This window comes from Grus americana, chromosome 1, assembly GCF_028858705.1.
Source record: "Grus americana isolate bGruAme1 chromosome 1, bGruAme1.mat, whole genome shotgun sequence".
NCBI classification, from domain to species: domain Eukaryota; kingdom Metazoa; phylum Chordata; class Aves; order Gruiformes; family Gruidae; genus Grus; species Grus americana.
Genome location: NC_072852.1, coordinates 125,865,948 through 125,884,513, shown reverse-complemented (window position 1 = coordinate 125,884,513; position 18,566 = coordinate 125,865,948). Strand labels below are relative to the sequence as shown.

The window sequence follows — 18,566 nt, the reverse complement described above, 5'->3', positions numbered from 1 at the left end:
CAGTGCTGCTTAAGTGTTATGCTTAAAGTAAAAGGTCTATGGGAACACAGCTGTCACCAGTGTGAGTGGGGCAGTTATTTAACAGCACACAGCATCACTGGGCAATGATTTAAAACAGAAAATAAAGAACTGCACCGACCAATTGATAGGGAAATTGCAGGGGAAGTGTGGACTGCATGTATTCCAAACTTTGATCTAGTGAGGAGACTAAAGTGAACACTTCTAATGTGATTGGATAGGTTGTGGTATCTTTAAAAATACAAAAAGAGTTAGCTGAAATATTAAACTGCTACCAATATATCTCTTAGTGTCAGTAGTCTTTTGGCTAAGTACTGACATGATAAAGAATAATTTTACCTACTGTGTAGCCAGGTCTTATTAAATGACATTCAAGAAGTTTCTCAAAAACTGTACTGTAGCTATGTCAAGCATGAAATTTTTTTCCGGGTAGCATATTGTTATACTGGCTTTATTCTTCATCAAAGCATCTGACAGCTTTCACCAGAGGACGTGATATCAATATGCAATTTATCCTTTCAAAGCCTTTGGAATGATCAGTCTATTTCTTTGCTGTCCCTAATTAAACATATTGCTTCAGTAATTCCCAGGGGCAAGGAGGCATTGCGACTACACTGAAATGAAAATTAACTCCATAGAACCATGGCTACACCGTCTGGTTATGATTAACACTTCTATAAGTGTTGTTTTGGTTGTAAGTTTTTATCTGTTTTATTAAAGATATTGTGAGGGACCATAGAGAGACTAGCCACAAATTTTATTTCTTGGCAAAGTGAAAGAAATCTGAGGAGGTTTTAACACAGATTTGGGTGAAATAAAATGTAGCAAGCTGATGGAGATCTTAAATATGATCTCTGATCATTCAATCTTTGGACGGCTACTAATAATGATGATAAGTGAGGGTCTCTGTTCCAGCCAACCATTTCCTAGAATAAGAAGCAAATAAATACAAAAATCCTTCATATTTAAGTGTTTTGGAAGCCAGGCAGCAGCCCTACAATGACCGTGGATTGAGGCACTTGGTAAGAGATATTTAGAATCAGCACAAACATTTTCTTATTTAGCTATTAGTTAGGACACATCTACCTGCCTTAATTGTACAGATCAGACCAAGTGGCCAGAGAGGAGGTTGCTTTCAAGATATACAGGCTATTTTCTTTTCCATTTTCTTTGGCAGTGTCAAAGTGAGTCAGGATGGGTTGATTTTTATCATCCATTCTAATTGTGATTTTAAATACTTGTTTTTCATCTCTTTGCATGTGGGCTATTTTTTGCATTCTGAAAAAGAGGTGATATTCATTAGCATATTTCATTCTGCCGGCCAAAAGGGTATACTGTCTATACATTTGAATCATAGTGCTTAAGTGTTTGACTGTTTACACTTACTTTATATGAAAAAATGGTAACCAATGCATTTCTTGCTAGCTGATACTTCTTTATGCAGCATTGTGCAAGTCTGGATTTGGGTAGAAGTTTAAATCCATTTAAAATTCACAATCATCATTTTAAAACAGTCATTAATTCCATTTAAAAATTAAATGTGCTGGACATAAAAATAAGCTTAGCAAAACATGGTTTGTATTGAAAGCCAGTTGATTTATTAAGTAGAGGAACCATTACATACAGAAAATGAACTGATTATGATTTTTCTAATCTTAAGGCCTTTGCCTTCCAGAACAACAACGAGGAGATCTTGTCCTTCACATTTATTTTTAAAGGGTTACCTTACTAATCCTTTTACGAAGTATAGGATTTGGAGGACTAGGTCCCAAACTGCAAGATGGTAAAATGAGACCTCTGGAGGGAATGCAATGTCTCACTGTGTCTCTGATCTCCTCATTTGCTTAGGATTTAAACCATTTCTTTAAAATTAGTGAAGCTAAAACAATTCATTTAAAAATGACTGGAAATGAGTTAAGTCTCCAGATGTTAATGGCTTGTTTACTTCTACTGCACTAACATTAAAGAACACTAATCAAGATCAGAAGTAGGTTGTTCTCCAGGTTGTACAAATATCATAGTCATTTGGAGCAGCTGTAATAAAATGCCTTGTTATCAGGGAGCAAGGTAAGATAGACAAGCAAGATTTTGCAGCCATTAGTTTTCAGTCAAGTTCTAAGTGGCATTAATTTTCCATTTGGCATCTTTTACATCCCAAATGAGAGAATATAGTTTATAACAGATGTTGCCTCCATACTTAATGCTAACCGTATTTTTTAAACTTGAAGGAGTAATTGTAAATCCTGTGATAATAAATATTATAGCAAAACCATATGTGTTCAGAAACATTTTAAAGACTTTATCTTGATATTCCAGTTAGTTTTAGGATTACTATTTATCTTGTCAAGGCAGTTTCTACAGCCTTTTTCTTTTTTCTGCCTCATTTTGTCTTTTTTCTTTCTCAGTTCTCCTTTCATAAGTTGAAATATATTTTTGCAAAGTACAGCTGTTATACAGGCTTTCCCCTAAAGCCAAAACACTACTTGAACTGAACTATGTTGATGACCTAGGTATTGGTCAGTGACGTACAGACGTGGCTGACACAGAGGAAATTGCTGACGGTTGCAGTGAATTGCATATCATTAGAGCTGTAGTTAAAACCTGTAAAACCAATTCCTTATTTTGACACCACTAAGAGTAAGGCATAGGTCATGTCTTAGGACTGCATTAAAGGTAATATTGACCTCTTAAGATGATAGAGTCCTTTTTTCTTAGCATTTCTTGAAGTAAGAAGGCCTGATTCTTTTACCAAGATGTTTCTGAACCCACATATGTAGTATCGATTTGCATAAAATTTAGTACCCTCTTCCCTGCTTCCTCTTTTTTGTATTATCTGAGAAAAATCTGTCTAGCTCAGTATGTCCCAATAAAGCCTGTAACATTTACTTCTTCTCTAGGTCTGTTTTCCTTTGTCTTCTCATAATGTCTCTTCCTCCAGTCTGGAGGCTGTTGTTCTGCAGCTGCCCTGGTGCTTGTCAGCTTCCCTCAGACTGGTGGATCTCTGGGAAGGAAAGCCAGGAGCTCTTAGTGGGCCTCTTATCACCTCATCTGTGCAGCTAAAGATTTGACATTCACTTTCCTGAGACAGGATGAAACTCTGTTTTTGAGAAACATTATGTAAATTTACTCTTTTATGTAAGGAACTCTTAATAATGATGTGTATTACAGCATGCTCATAAGATTAAAGGCAGTACTTTGTATAATGCACCAGCAAAAAAGCAGAGTCCTGAAAAATGTCTAAAAATAAAAATTTTTATAATAGGCTTGATGTTTGTTTTGATGTTTCCGTTTAGGTGCTGACCCCGGCACAAATAAAATCAATTTGCCTGGCCATACTAGAATCAGGAAAGCAGTACGCAGTGAAGAAGAGGAAACCGTTCCCACTTATGTATTCCTACTATGGAACAGAGTATCTCGGTGAGTAAAACACACCAACTACTTGGAAAGTGATGCTGTGTGTAGATGCTGAGCCAGTAGATGCTTCAGAAATAAAATACATAAAACCCACAGTGTGGGATTTCTCCTGACTAAGTTGGGACCATCAGACCTACTAAAACTGTTAAGTGGGACTGAGGGGCTGGAGGGAAGGACTGATGCTGCCTAGCGCTGAAGAACGCGAGAGGTGCCTGTGCTGCACCAGGGGAGCAGCAGGCAGCAGCTTCATTCCCTCGTCTTTCTGCCTTGGTAAATCTGCCCTTGCCAGATGGAGGCAGAGAGAGGTGTGGTGCCCGTGCCTGTGTGGAGAAGATTACCGGAGAGATCTGTCGGGGGACGTTATTTGTAAGCTGCTGTTGCCACGCAGGGGACTCGCAGAGCGTTTTTGGCCATAGCAATGCAATTCAAGCATATGGTCAGCTCCTGCCCATCGCAAGCAGCTTAGTTGGAGCTCATCTAAAGCTGCGATGAAGGGACATTGAGCGGGTCCCTAGTGGGGTCCTCAGGGCACAGTATCACACTGCAGAAAGTGTGAGATTGGTTTGCAGATGTTAGTGAGCAAGTTCTGTGGGAGGGGAGCAGAGGGAGAAGTCACTGAGTGGTGCTGCTGCACAGACCCTGGCAGATACAGACAATTCTTGTACTGAAATTCAGCTTTTAGCTGACTGATACTGTCAATCAGTAACTGGAAATACCATTTATGGTCCAGTTCCAATATGGGTTCAACAAAGACTTCAGAATAATGGTCCAGATTCAGCAGTGTGTCAAGAAGAATAACGTCTTGAAATAGTATTCACTTTAGGTTCAGTGTAACTTCACACACTGAGTTTCAGTCACATCAAAGTGAGAGCAGATAAAATTCCTACGTATTTTTGCATAGCTTGGGGACCTGGAAAAGACAGAAGTAGTAACAAATCATAATGTCATGCACCTAAAAAGCTTTTATTCCAAGCACTATTGTAATATGCTTAAAGATGATGAAAGACCCATGGACTTGACAAGGAAATCAGTCCCAAGAGAAGGTTGCTGTGAGATGGAGGTAGGACCTAAACCTACCCTCTCCCTTTGACTACTGCTGTTCTTTACAGGTGCAGCACATGGGCTTTCATCAATCCTTCAGATGTTGCTTTCCTATTATGAGTACCTCCAGCCAGCAGATCAGGAGCTTGTGTGGCAGAGCGTTGATTTTCTTATGGACCAAGAACAGAACAGCAACTGGCCTCCTGAGCTGGGAGAGACAATCGAGCGGGAGAATGAGCTTGTACACTGGTGTCATGGAGCTCCAGGTTCTTTTCCCATTGATGCTATGAATAACCAGATGCTGATCACGTTGCTTTTCCATGTTAAGTCATTCTGTGTAGAAGATAATCTCAGGTTAAATTTGACTGATTTTGACGTTTTATGAGATGCAGGCAAATTATTTAGTCTTTTTCTTCCAGTTAAGTGTTTTATTTATTGCTGAAGCAGCCGGAAGGATAGCCATATTTTCTGCCTTAAAAGCATAGGTGATCACAGCTGAAAGAACTCTGGTGAACTGTATGTTTTCCACTCTTGCTCCGTTTCATGACAAGACCTCAAAGAATGGTATAGTTGAGTCAAAAGGCAGCATATGGCTGTACAGAGAAATAATATGTGAAAGAACACAGGTACAGACACATCTGTGAGTTTTGGGAAGGCCTTCAGAATAGCTTCCCCCCTCCCATCAGAATCAAAGTTTGAGCTGCCCTTACTACACGGATAATGCATGAATTTGACCAAGGTGTTTTCATCTGAAGGGGAGTTTGTACTAACAAGAGGCATTTTTTCTGTAAGAAGTGACCCATATAAAGCTGCTTTTCAGAGAAAAAGAGAATCAGTCCTTAGTTTGGGTTCATGAGGTAAGACTGATGTCTGTCAGTCAGAATCTAATCCTATACCTTAGCAATTTTGGCAAATAATGTTGTGTATTGGAATTGCTTTTTTACCCCCAGGCAGAATTGTATTGCCAACTAGTCATATTGGCTTGGTAACGTGAACCTTGAAGGTTGCAGAAAAACTTACTTTTATTAAAGAATGTCTATGAGCATTGATGCATTGCTTTTGAAGGTGTTCTATTTAAATTACAAAAAATACATTATAATTAACATCCCTTAAATGTGCCTTCTGCTGATGCATTATCTTTTTGTTGGTATGAGTAAGGAACAAACTTCTTGCTGTCACACTCTAATGAAATAAAGTGAAAACAGGTTTTGCTTACCAACTTTTTTTATTTTTAAGAGGAAAAAATTTCTTCTACAGCATGGCTGACCTAGTGATGAAACCTGCAGGGAGGATGCCCTCTTTGTTTCAGTATCTTGAGAGTGGCCTTTGACTTGGGTTTAACTGCCAGTGGAGACATAGGCATTGAGACTCGACCGAAGTGACAAAATCCCAAAGAGCATAAAGAAGTTACTTTAGGAGACATTTAGAGACATGTAAATTCATCAATTGGTATTGGTTTTACCCAGAAAATCCTGTATCCCATCACTGTTCTTGAGTAAAAATGCACATGTATTTTACCACAACACTTTTCAGCTACTTCAGTGTATACTATATTCAGACCACAAGTGAGCTATTCTAAAAGTTTCCTTAGGCGCTTGATTTGGTTATGGGTCATATGCATTCTTTTAAGGTTACCATGAACTGAGCTGTGCAGTGCTCTGTTGAAGATTATGGTTAATTTATTTGAATCCCCTCTAAAAATAAGCCAAATAGGTTTTCGTTTGTTTGTTTGTTTTTAACAGAAGTTAGTATGCATAACTGTTTATAACTAGAATAAAGCCCCACTGGGGAAAAAAAACCAAGTTTCTTCTTCTCATTCAGTAAAAAACTGTATCTGTTGCCAATGTAAGAATTAATCTTGCCCATCCTTGTGTTTCTGTCAATGTAAACAGGTGAGGTGAATGGGGGTTTGCAACCAACGGAAGACAGTGCTATGAGTTTACTGTTTTAAAGGCAAAAATGTGACTACTGTTTTAAATTGATAAAAGACTGGGAATGTTAGAGTAAACCCAGAAATTCAGTAATGCATTGAAAAGATTGAAAATGGTGTTGTCAAAGGGAGTGGATAAGTACATCATACCGTATGCTTTTTAGCATACCAGATACTCTCCCTTCCATATGTAGCATATAGATATGTAACGCTGACATGTGTATGTAGAGCATGAGACTGCAGTTTTTTAGTGTATTAATCTTTATTAAGTGTTCTACGAAACGCTTGGCCTACTTACTACAAAAGACAACCTCACTGCTGTTTTCCTAGGCATTGCGTACCTGTTTGCCAAAGCTTACCTGGTTTCCAAGAAGCCTCAATATCTGGACACTTGTATCCGCTGTGGAGAGCTAACTTGGCAGAAAGGCCTCTTGAAGAAGGGACCTGGAATATGCCATGGAGTGGCTGGTAGTGCTTACGTGTTCCTGCTGCTGTATAGGCTCACTGGAAACTCAAAATACATATACAGGGCACAAAGGTTAGCATTCCTACCTTACTGGATTCAGGGTAACACTGGAATGTTTCGGGAACATTTATAAAGCTGCTCAGAGTCTGTGATCACCACCCTCAGATGTAGCAATTCTAGCCCTGAGTTGTGGGGCAGGCGCACTCCGCGGGGAGCCCTGCAGCCCTGCTTCCAGGCTGCCTGCGGCGGGTGAAGCGGCAGGTTCTCCCATCTCCCTCCCTCCCTCCCTGCCCTCCTTCAGAGAGAACCGGGGCGGATGGAGAGGAACGGCACACATCCAGGTCTCATCTGACATGAGGTCGGACAGCCAAGTTGCAGACACAAGTCCAGGAGCAGAGTAAAATGTGATGCTGTTTGTTATATTGATTTGTTCTGATTTTCAGAGCATTTAACACTATCCCTTACTACTAAACATGAAAAATAAAAAGACTTGGTTTGCTGTTATTTTACTGGTTTTTAATTTATCATTGCCAACTTTAGCCAGTTTGACATAGTGCTATTTGGCGGTTTAGCTAGTGGGGTTAACTCTGTTTTGTCCTGATGCAAGCAAGTATATCCCACTGAAAATTCTGTCACAGTGCTGCAATTATATTTAATTTTATTTCTGTAATTTACTATACGTATTTGAAAAGATAATTTTCAATGTTTGTTACTGTTTTCCTTACAGCACAGAATAATGAGAGGAAGTGGCGTAGTAATTAGGGTGACTTATTTTCAGCCATTTGCTTTGAAGTGAAAACATTTTATTTGTTTAGTTATTTCAGTGTTACAGAATTTGTTGCATCGACGCAAAACATTGTTTGTATCCTGCTGAAATAACAATCAACATAAAATATTAAAAAATATTTGTTTAATAATATGTCTCAGAAATGAGAAAAAGTTCATAGCTCTCAAGGAAGCATAACACATGTAGAGTTTGCAAAGGTTTGGCTTTTCTAGATCTCATAGACCTCAGTTTATCATGGAAATAGGAGAGTGTAAAATTTCCACATAAGGTTAAATAATAATTTTTTCAATCATCGAGTGTTACTAAAATGATGCTTTCAAACAACAAGTAAGTAGACGTACAGGGACACCAAATAATAACAAACTTTTTTTTTTTCTTGTTTCTTAGGTTTGCAGAGTTCTTATTTACAGAAGAATTTAAGGCTGGTTCCCGGGCATTAGAAAGTGTATATAGTCTGTATGAAGGCTTCTCGGGAACTGTGTGTTTCCTGACTGACTTGCTGCAGCCCAACCAAGCTGAGTTTCCTCTCTTCAGTGTCTTCGTCTAGAGAGTAACATTCTCCAGGGCCGCATCCTGGTGGCGATGGGAGAGGGCACCTGCAGTTTCACTTATTTGTCAAGAGAGGCTATTTACAAAACAAGCCAGTGGTACCACTAACGCTAGCCTTAACGTAGCTGGGAGTCAGGTGAAAAAGAAAATATACTGGGGCTTTGGGAGGGAACTGTGTGGTCAAAAAAAAAAAGGGTCAGTGAAAAAAAAAATATGGGGGAAGAAAAAAAATATGGGGGAAGTGATTGAATCTGATGGGGTAGATATTTAGCTGTAATAAGAAGCAAAATCTATTTATTCAAGTGAGACAGAAAAGGGCATTATCAAACTTTTAATTTGGTGGTTACACAGGAGAAAAAAAAAAAGGCAAGCTAGAATTACAGGGGCATGCAAAGAAGAAGCAGTGATGCATCCAGTAGGTTTTAGAGAGACCTGCAAAAACAAGTCTTCATGCAGCGATGCACTTATCGGGGAGGGTGTCGTAGACGTGTCACTACACTGCACAAAGGCAAAATCTGGGATTTTTTATCTCAACCACATCTACTAGTTCTAGTAACACGTGTTAGAAATACCTGTATCTTGGAGCTATTTCGTCTTCACATGCATACGATAGTTATGTAGATAGCTGTATATTCAGCCGGCAGTTTCATTTCAGCTAGTGGGGTTTCATGTGTGTAAATGAGAAGTGAATTTGACCCTTCCTTTCAGAGCTCTGTGGTGAGGAGCTGGTCTCCTTACTGATTTACTGTAACCCTGTCACTTCTTGTCAATACTTTCCGTCACAGGGAAGATGAGTGGAGCCATGGAGCAAACTTGGATCAAAAAGTTCTGTAGCAAAGATACAGCAGGCAGATGCTTTCTTCACGGTACAGCATTACTAGATAAGTATTGTTCGGTGATACAAAAGCTACCTTTAAAAATTAATTACCTATAGCAGCATTTCTGAACAATGACATACATATTTCAGAGAATAGAAAATCTATTTTCCTTGATGAATTGTTCACTACAAACCCTGCAAACTGAATGCAAACCTTGGATGGCATACTGATATTAAGAAAAACCTGAAACAAAACTCAAAATTGCTTCCTTTTCCTGGTTAACAAAATAATGTATATACCCAAATGATTTGTAGCTATAGAAGTAAATGGGTTGCTCAACACTAGTTGCACTAGCACTTAAGGTTGCAATTATATGCTGTTTTATATGTATTATATATATATATGATATGGTACTTGAAAGCTAAAGAGAATGCTAACATAGATTTGTACTAAAAAAATATAAAATCAACATCTGTATTTAAAATATATTTATTTTTATTTATATGGGAATAACGTAATGCAATTACCTTTAAAGACAGATTGGGAAGACCAGTATGTCAAAAATTGCAGTTAGGGTGAAAAAGCTGACCTACGTGCACTGCCAAACAATGCAGTCTCTCTTCCTGCATTCTCAGCTGGAGGAGATTACAATTTCTTTATTTTTAATGTCTAATGGATTAAAGTTCCCATTTAATTTCAGTGGGCCTTGATCAGGCTATAAGTCGGAGCCAGGTCTTGCAATCCTTCTGCATTTTAATATAGTAATCCCATTCTTACTTTTGCCACTGTTATTTTAATGAGATGGCTTGCATTATTAAGAGCTGTAGATTAGGATTTCTGCTATTTTGTCTTGCACTGTGCAGCTCTAATTAATTACTTAATCATAGAAGTAATCATATTTCATTGGTGAATAAAGCAATGCAGTTCTGTATCAGTTTGTCAAGAAGTTAGGGATTTTTTATTGAATGGAAATGTTAAAATTCAATATGCAGTTGGTATGTGCTTATTATTTGTGGGATAAATGCCATTAATGTCACTCACTTTGTTACTATGAGCAGTGAGAAGTGTACACACAGGAGGATGCATTTCATAGGGAGATCTACATGTGAAGCTAAATGAAAAAGTCAGTGGAGATGTGCGCGTGCTCCGCCCAGCCGTGTTGAAACGCTCCTGTTAGATCAGAGCAAGGTCAGTTGTCAGTAGGGAGGATCCTGAGTCCATTAGGACTTTTATCCAGTTGCTTCCCTGTAGTGCAGGTGGCTTATATATTTCATAACTGGAACCCTTTTAAACAGATGTTTAAGGAAGGTAAACCTTGGCCTACCCACTTTTTCCCTATGGTCACTAGCTTTTCAGTCTCAATTTTTTATTGCAGAGTAATGTCACTCAGCTAAAACACATAACAACATTTGTGCCATAGCATTTAGGTAGCTACTGGAACTGTATTCTATCTTAGTGTAACACAAAGAAATAGGTTCTGCCATGATCTAGACTCATAGCTGTTGCAATCCTGCATTTATTGCCAGTCCTTTTATTTAGAGATGCAAACATAAAACAAAAATGCCTACTGTTTTGATAACTGCACCGGCAAAAAACCCCAAACAACTCCAAACTTAAGCCTTAACAGAATCTGCGCATATCAGAAGAGTAATCATGACCTTTTGATTTTGTCCCTAGTGCCTACCTTTTAATTATCGGTGGGCCACAACATTTAATTGTTTCCAGTTAGTTATTTCTCAGGAGATGCTTGAAGAAGAATCTTTGCCAAAACCTCAATAAATCTAGAGCACAATAAATCAGTACAGTAATTTAGATCCTGACCAAGTCATGAATGCTGATATTGGAACATATACAACATATATGTTAAAATTTACTATAATAGCAGTAGATAAAATCACTCAATTTTATTATGCTTGACTTCCAACAGTCATGTTTGCATTTATCTTTTAATGTAATTTTTCATAAATGGCAGGAAATATAATTAAGAACTCGGTGTCAGTTTTCTAGTTGTTTCCTTTCTGTGTCTCTTTGTAGAATTAATTCCTTCTGATTTACAGTCAGAGGAGACTCGGATCTGCTCTGTGTTGTGTTCAACAGCACCCGCAAAACAGATCTGACTCTCCGCACATTCTCCATATCTGAAGCCATGTGTTTGGCTTCATTTGATACTAATCCTGTGAGAAAGAAAATAGATACTTGAGTAAGAGGTAGTCCATTCAACAATGAGAAAACCCATGCAACCACTCAATTTTCAAAATCTAGGTCCCAAATATCTCTCTGCAAGTTATGCAAGTTTGGCACTGACAAGGGCGAGGGCAGCACGCAAGCTTTGTTCACTGACACTTGAGTAACAGTAACATAAACATCCAGTCTCATGGGATACATCTTGTAAAATCTTGGAACACAATTATTCATATGTTTCTTCAGACACGGCAGTTCAAGCTCATTCTTAGAGCTTTGTGGCTTTTCTTACCTGACCTAGCTGGGTTAAGGTGGCTACTAGATGTGCTGTAGTCACAGCTTCTGAACACAGTGTAAATATACCCCAGGGCTCTTCTGACAATGCCAATCGTTAAATGAGCAGGTTTTTTACATCTTTAGCCTCCTCTTAATTGTCTATCTGCTTTTTTTTTCCCTTTGTACTGTATATGCTCTTACATATGTGCTGTTGCAACCTTTATTTGTTGCTTTTAAGACGCTGACAGGAAAGCAACCTGAGCAGAGCTGTCAGCACTTTTCAGTGTAATAAAAAAGTAAGGTCCTTTGTGTTCCCTCCTTACTGCTTCAAGAAATCGATCATGCAACCTTTGCTAGATGTTCTCAGCGGGATGCTGTCTCCTCCTGCTCCTGAATTGGGCCCTAATAGACTGAAAAAGTGTATTCCTGAACAGATTCTGCCATGGTGCTGTGACAAAAGACTGCGTTACCAGAAACTTGAGAAGCCTCTTTCAAAGTGTGAAACACAAGTTACTACGTCACGTTTGCACATTTGTTTCTTGACTGTGTTTAGTTTCTAAAGCGTAGGCAATAGGAATTTAAGTGATATAATAGTATTTGTGATTATGCTGTTAAAGCAAAGAGGATGCATTGTGTGGGTATCGGTGCTTATTTGTGATGTACCTGTGTTTGTGTGGTGCTGTTTGTGATTAAAGCTGTAGATTACAAATCAGTTTAAGGAGCTATATACTAACTCATGACTTTTGGTATGTCATTCATAGATTACTGTCACGGAATAATTTTGAGGGAAACTAGATCTGTAATGTCCAGATTTAGCGATCTCGGGATTCACAGAGCCAGATGCAATACATTTCATCAACAGTACAGTTCTAACAAATATATCTTCGTTTTTTTCTGCTACTCGCAACTTCTCAGCATGATAACATCTTCATTTTACGCCACTGCTTTCAATATCTGCTTTGTTTGCATTGTTGTTTCCTTCAGTTTCCCTGCCTTTCTTTCCCAACCTATGAATAACTTCAGAAGGCTGAAGCAGCAGCCCAGGTCTTTTGTTCTTGAAAATAAGATTGATTAATTTTGCTTAAGAGGGGTGTTCCACTTATTTGCATTGCATTATTTTACGCTCCCAAGTGGTCTCTTCTCACCGGCTCTGCCATTTCCCACCTCCTAAGGAAAAAAATCATTATACTGTATAACAACTGTCACTGACGTTTTACATCATTAAATAAAACAGAGAGACTTTCTGGGGAGCATGTTCACTTCTCTAGTATCTCAGTTCTATTAAGACAATCAAAACCAAGCGAAATGGCTAAACATCCCAAAAAACACATTTCAATAGTTCTGGGAAATATGCACAAATGAATGCAAGTGGTCACCCTTTTTGCTACTCTGTGAAATTAAGTAATGCCACTTTGATGTTCTCACAATAATTATATGGACATGCAGAGAATATGATAAGAATACTGATTAGTTTTTAAAATACTGTGGAAAAATTGAAATGTAGCTACCTATGTATTCAGAAACATACAGGTGCAATATGTGCAAATGGAAATTTTCATAAGCAATCAATTTTTTGTACTTGCATCGTTATCTGCATATACAGTTATAGCATCTGCCAACATATTGCATATTTTATGCAACCAGTGACCTATTTTAGCATATGCATGCACGTTGAGAATATATCCTTGTTACTTAGACCTGTAAGATCCATGGACAGAGCATATCTCTGAGGTCTGCCAAGTAAATCTCAGGTGCGGTAATCTTCTACATAGCTTGAATATTCACTGGCATGAGTGCATATTCTAATCTGTAGGAAGATTAGTATATCAGGAATAAGAATTGCCCTGTAGATTCTAAAGAGTAATCTTCCTGTGAAGAACTACACTGATGACCAATTGCTGACTAACAGCACAGTCTAGATTGCTCTGAGAAGACATTTGAGTTTATATAAATATGTGCTGGACTAAGTAGTAAGCAGCAGAAAGCTAAATTGAAAAGAAATAAGAAAATGACCAAAAATCACATTACTGAGGGAACAGCATACTTCAAAGCCATAAGCCAAAAACGCTCAGGGCCAACAAAACAATACAGCGATTTAGGGACGTGAATAGGCATTTTCCAAGAGAATAGCACATTTGCTTCACTGCACAGACAGAGGTACAGCGTGCACTGTACAGGTTTTAGCTGCCTTGAACAGCACTTTGTTGCCATTATACCACAGTCATCACATGCTGAAAAAAGTCTGCCTGTGAAGGAGTTGCCTGTAACTGAACCTACTGCTTACTCCTATCATTTAATGGAAGAGAAATTATGTACACTATGAATGCTTAGGCAGTTTAAAAACATAGATCCAAAACACAACATGCACCAACTTTTCGCTGCCTTTGAGTTATTAAACCTCCTGACTAATTTATACTGTCACTGATGTCACTGTTGGTCCTGTACCCTGTATATTTAAAATTTTACATCATGCTCTGAAAAAAGTCTATTTATAAATAGCAATCTGCTTGAAAATACATAACACTGTATTTATTTTTAATACTTACAAGGGAGTCCCTTGACTTTGTTCATTGCATGACTCAAAGAGAAGGTGGAGGCATTTAGGTCAAGTACAGCAATACCAACTAGGATGGCAGAAAATTAAAAACTCATTTTGCCTTTTGGTATAATGATATTTCAATAAAAGATAGTTTATAATACTCAGCAACAGCACTGCATAACTATACATGCATACTCCCCAGAAAATTTTATGTAGAAGCCTTGAAGTCAATTATATCCCATAGTGAACAGAAAACATATCCTATTCAAATAGTTATTTATACTTCATGTAGAAGAGAAAGGCTTTCTTACCAGAAAATGAACTCTGCTTCTGTCTTCATTACCATGACTACACATGAGAGAAGAAAGATTTCCTTTAACAATAGTCTGATTTTGCCACCAATTTGGCCTCCTGTGCTCATTTTAAGGGCCTGATATGCCACCTGCTGAGGTCAATGGTGAATCTCCACTTGACTTCAGGCACGCAAGGTTAGGTCCTTCCACAGGTGTGAAATAGGGGCAAAACTGCATCATTCTGGGCCCCAAGCCTGCATACTTTCCTCTGCGTGAGTCCCGTGGAATTAGTAAGGCTTGTTCGTATAGTAGGAGGAAAGCACAGGTGTTTGCATATGCAGGGCCTTTTTTAACAGCAGTTTTACTCCCATTTTCCCTCAGCATGTCTGCAATATACATAAATGCCAATACCAACAAAAAGTACAGGGAACTTAAATGGCATTATTTCATGTATAGTTTGTGTTGGTGACACTTGATTATTCAATATATTCCAACATACAGTGTTTGTTTCTTGAGTACATACCGCACCCTAGATTGGTTTCTCAGTGTAATAGCCATTTGCAGCCATAATATGGTACAGGCCCTATAGAATCAAGATTGATTTGATTCTTTAGAAACGCACCTTATTGTTTAAAAGCAGGACCCCTGCTCTTCTAATGTTTTAAACACTGTGATCTTTCAGAATGTGTTTATTGTATTAGTTTTGTATTGTAGATTATAATAGAAACTAGATTTTATAGCTTTTTAAAAGCAGTGAAAATACTGAGCTTCATAGTGGCAAGACAAACTCTGTGTATACCCATATTATGAATATTAAAGCTGTGATTATATTTTGCCTTAAATAAAAGCCCAACCTTGAGCAGTATGGTTTTGCATTGGATTGCTTATTTCTGTATTGATCTTTCATAGTGCTGGCAACTTTTCCTTCTGTAGCAGTCATGATTTGGGGCTCCAAAAGCTTTTCAGTAGTACCGTGTTACCAAAGGTAAAATCATTCATCTGAGAATTCAATAGAACATTCAGGCTGCACATAGTGATTAGGTAACACTACCTCGTGGCAGTTTCCCATGAGATAAGAGAAGACAAGTTACTTTTGGCCTGTAGGTTAAAGCTACCCACTTAAGTGTTTATTTTCGGCCTGCTTAAATCTCAGTACATGTGGCCACCTCTCTCCAGAAAGACCCCTCCATTCTCAGTGAAGAGCATTAGAACATTAAACTCACCTAGGCCTGCCCATAACAAGGTTTCAGTCTTTGCCATCATGAGCTCAGCTCAACTACAGGTGAGCGATAGGACTCCAGATTTGCCTGAGCAGCAGTTCAAGAAATGGCCCAAAGTAAGCGTTGCTGGCATTTTTGGTATAAATCTGGTGTCAACCTAAGTTGCATTAAAGAATAGTAGCAGATGTGCAGAAGTAGCCATTAGTGTTATCCCATTATTAGGCTAGTAGCATCTCAAACTCCGTACCTTGCCTACCTGTTGTGCTCCTGGTAGGTCTCAGGTCTGTAGCTAATCTAAACATGCAGATCTGCAAGTACCTGGGAACAGGCAAGGAGAAACAAGATCTGTCAGGGGAGGCATCAGAGCCAGCTGAGCAGGAACCAAGTATCTGCTCCAAGAGGAGGTGAGGAGCAGCGGTGATTGGAGACTCCCCCCTGCAGGATACAGGTACCATCTGCCAACTTGACTTGGTACCTCAGGAGCTTTGTTTCTCACCAGGTGATCAGATTCAGGATGTTGGAGAGATTGCAAAGGCTTGTCTTGCCCTCAGGCTATTACCTTTTGCTGCTTGTCCATGCAGCCAGCGTGACGCTATGCATATCCAGAATGACTCCAGAGCTCTGGTGGCAAGGGAGAAAGGCACACAGTGGCCTCCTGGCTCCTGCTGAAGGGTAAAGGCTCAGGCACAGCAGGTAAATGCTGCTGGCCAACAGCTGGTGGTGTAGCAGGGCTTTGGGTTTTGTGATCCTAGGAGCCTTGGAGGGAAAAGGCCTGACAAGCAAGGATAAGATTCACCTGACAAAGTGGTAAGGGAATGCCTCTGTCAGCAGGCTCACTGATCCGGTGAGAAGGTCTCTGAACGACATGCCTCAAAGGAGGGTTACTAAGACTCACGGCTCCTTTTCTGCATTTTTTTTAATCAGCTGTCCCTCAGCCTTTATTGTTGCATGGGGTTATTTTCTCCCAGGTGCAGGACTTTGCCCTTGCCTGCTTCTTTCAGGGTACTTCTCCAACCTGCCGAGGTCCCCCTGAAGAGCACCCCCACCTTTCCACCCACCGATCCCCCCCTAGTTCACTTATGCACCTTACGGCCACAGGAGACGCGATGACCGGGTCCTCCCCATGCGCCACCGAGGCGCGTTGCTCCACCTATGCCCCAGCCCCGCCGCTGCCAGGATCAAGCCCCAGCAGCTCCAACCTCTCCCTCACCGGGGCCGCCGCCGGAGGAGCCCCGGCCACCCCCGCGCCTTGCCCGGCCCCTCCCGGGCGGAGGCCGCGGTGAGCGCGGCGGCGGCGGCTGCGCCGGCGGCTCCCCCTAGCGGCTCCCCTTAGTGGGCGCCGCACCTCAGCGGCGGTTGGGCGGGCCGGGCCGGGGCGCGACGCGGCGAAAACGCGCCCCACGGGCGGGGGGGTGGCGGTGCGGGTGGCGATGAAATTCCCGGGCTCCGTCCTTGTCTCCCTCATCCTCTTCGTGGCCGAGACGGCGGCCGCCCTGTGCCTGAGCGGGGCGTACCGCGCGGCGGGGGACCGCATGTGGCAGTGGCTGACGCTGCTCTTCGCCCTCCTGCCCTGCGCGCTGGTGCAGCTCAGCCTGGTCTTCATCCACCGCGACGTCAGCCGCGACCGCCCGCTGGTGCTGCTGCTGCACCTCCTGCAGCTGGGGCCCCTCGTCAGGTCGGTGAGTCCCGCTACGCCCCGCCGCTCCTTCCCGCCTCAGCGGGGCGGCCGGGGGCCCCCAGCGCCCCGGCCTTTGTGCCGTGCGGGCGCGGCTGCTGCCGCTCTGCGCTGGTGGTAGCGGCGATCGGAGCCTTCCCGGTCTTATTTCTGAAACCGGCGGGAGGAATAATTTCCTTTTTAAACGTCCTTAGGCAGAACCACAGGGAGGGGCGTGGTGCTCCTGACCTTCGGTAGGCACTTGGCATTGGAGAGAGCGGGGTCAGCCCCTCCTGGGAGGCAGGTGCGGGCGGGCTGCGCTCCTGCGGAGCGGGGAGAGCCCGGCAGAGCCCGCTCCCTCTTTCTGGTGGCGTTTTCTGCGCTCATTTTCTATCCGTGTGGCGTTTTGCAAGTGGTTGTGTCTGTTCGCTGGTGGTTTATCCATAACACTTTACTCTGGGGTTACTTACAAGAGAGAAAGGAAGACTTACTCAGTTGCGAGTTTAAAACAGTGGTAGTACCCTTCCCATCTTGGAAATACTAGTAATGCTTTAGTCTGTCTCTTCTTCCTGAAAGTGAGCTTCTTACCAAGAATTGCTTTGGAGATCTTTCAACTTCAGTTCAATTTCTGACTGAAAATGTCCTTAGGAAAAAACCCAGATAGATGAAAAGTTACTCATGTGGTGCAACCCCATGACAAAATGTTTGCTAGGGACTTTAATTTCAAATTTATGTGTAAATCTTTTCCTTAAAAAGAAAGGGAATTAAATGTAGTATCTCTGTAGTACAGGCTAGGAGAAGTATCCCCTACTTTTTGAAATTTCTGGACAGTATGGAAAAGGAAGATTTGTTCACGCTGATAAGGGTGAACAGTTTGGATGTTACAAAACTTCTTACACTTCAAAAACATTGAATTTCTGTGTAACCATGGCTGGATTCTGTTTGTTTGTTAATATTTTAAAGAGATTTAAGTTATGGCTTAACGGTTAAGTTCTGATTTTCTAAAAGCAAAGAACAAAAATACTTCCACGTTCTTTGGGAAATAAGAGTGGAACCAAAGGGAAAGCAACTATCAAAACAAAAATTATGTTCATGACTTTCATCATTCTAAATCAATTTCTTGAGGTCAGGCAAGGAAAGACTGTTGTGTCAAGCTGCAGGATGGAAAGAAGCAAACCAAGGATGTAAGCAACAGCAACAAATTAGAGGATTTTCTTTCTAATTATCTGGAAGAGACGTAGACTTCTGTTTTGACCTTAACCACCAAGCACGATTTCACTTTCTCCTTCTTAACATCAAGTTTATCTGTTTACAACATGAGTCTTCATCTTGTGCAGAACACACTTTCTGCTGTGTTGCCGAGCTCCCAGCTGCAGGCGC

At 40.7% G+C, this 18,566-nt stretch overlaps 2 protein-coding genes across 6 annotated transcripts in view; both read left to right on the top strand.

The window, feature by feature from the left end:
• LANCL3 (LanC like family member 3) overlaps positions 1-15,196 on the top strand; it is a 41,023-nt gene extending 25,827 nt beyond the window's left edge. The window contains exons 2-5 of one of the 2 annotated variants that reach the window (XM_054808941.1): positions 3,312-3,435; positions 4,542-4,739; positions 6,734-6,941; positions 8,044-15,196. In XM_054808941.1, the coding sequence (XP_054664916.1) occupies positions 3,312-3,435; positions 4,542-4,739; positions 6,734-6,941; positions 8,044-8,203 (690 nt within the window). In that variant the 3' untranslated portion in view covers positions 8,204-15,196. The remainder of the gene's footprint in view (positions 1-3,311; positions 3,436-4,541; positions 4,740-6,733; positions 6,942-8,043) is intronic. The other variant, XM_054808948.1, reaches the window with a different exon arrangement.
• A 1,674-nt stretch (positions 15,197-16,870) lies between these two features.
• Positions 16,871-18,566, top strand: part of XK (X-linked Kx blood group antigen, Kell and VPS13A binding protein) — a 29,411-nt gene continuing 27,715 nt past the window's right edge. For 2 of the 4 annotated variants that reach the window (XR_008577088.1, XR_008577087.1), the window contains exon 1: positions 16,943-17,207. Coding sequence is in view for 1 of the 4 variants with exons in the window: in XM_054825275.1 (XP_054681250.1) it covers positions 16,963-17,207 (245 nt within the window). In the remaining 3 variants the exon portion in view is untranslated. Of the gene's footprint in view, positions 17,208-18,566 lie in introns of all 4 variants that reach the window. The other 2 variants (XM_054825275.1, XM_054825293.1) reach the window with 2 other exon arrangements.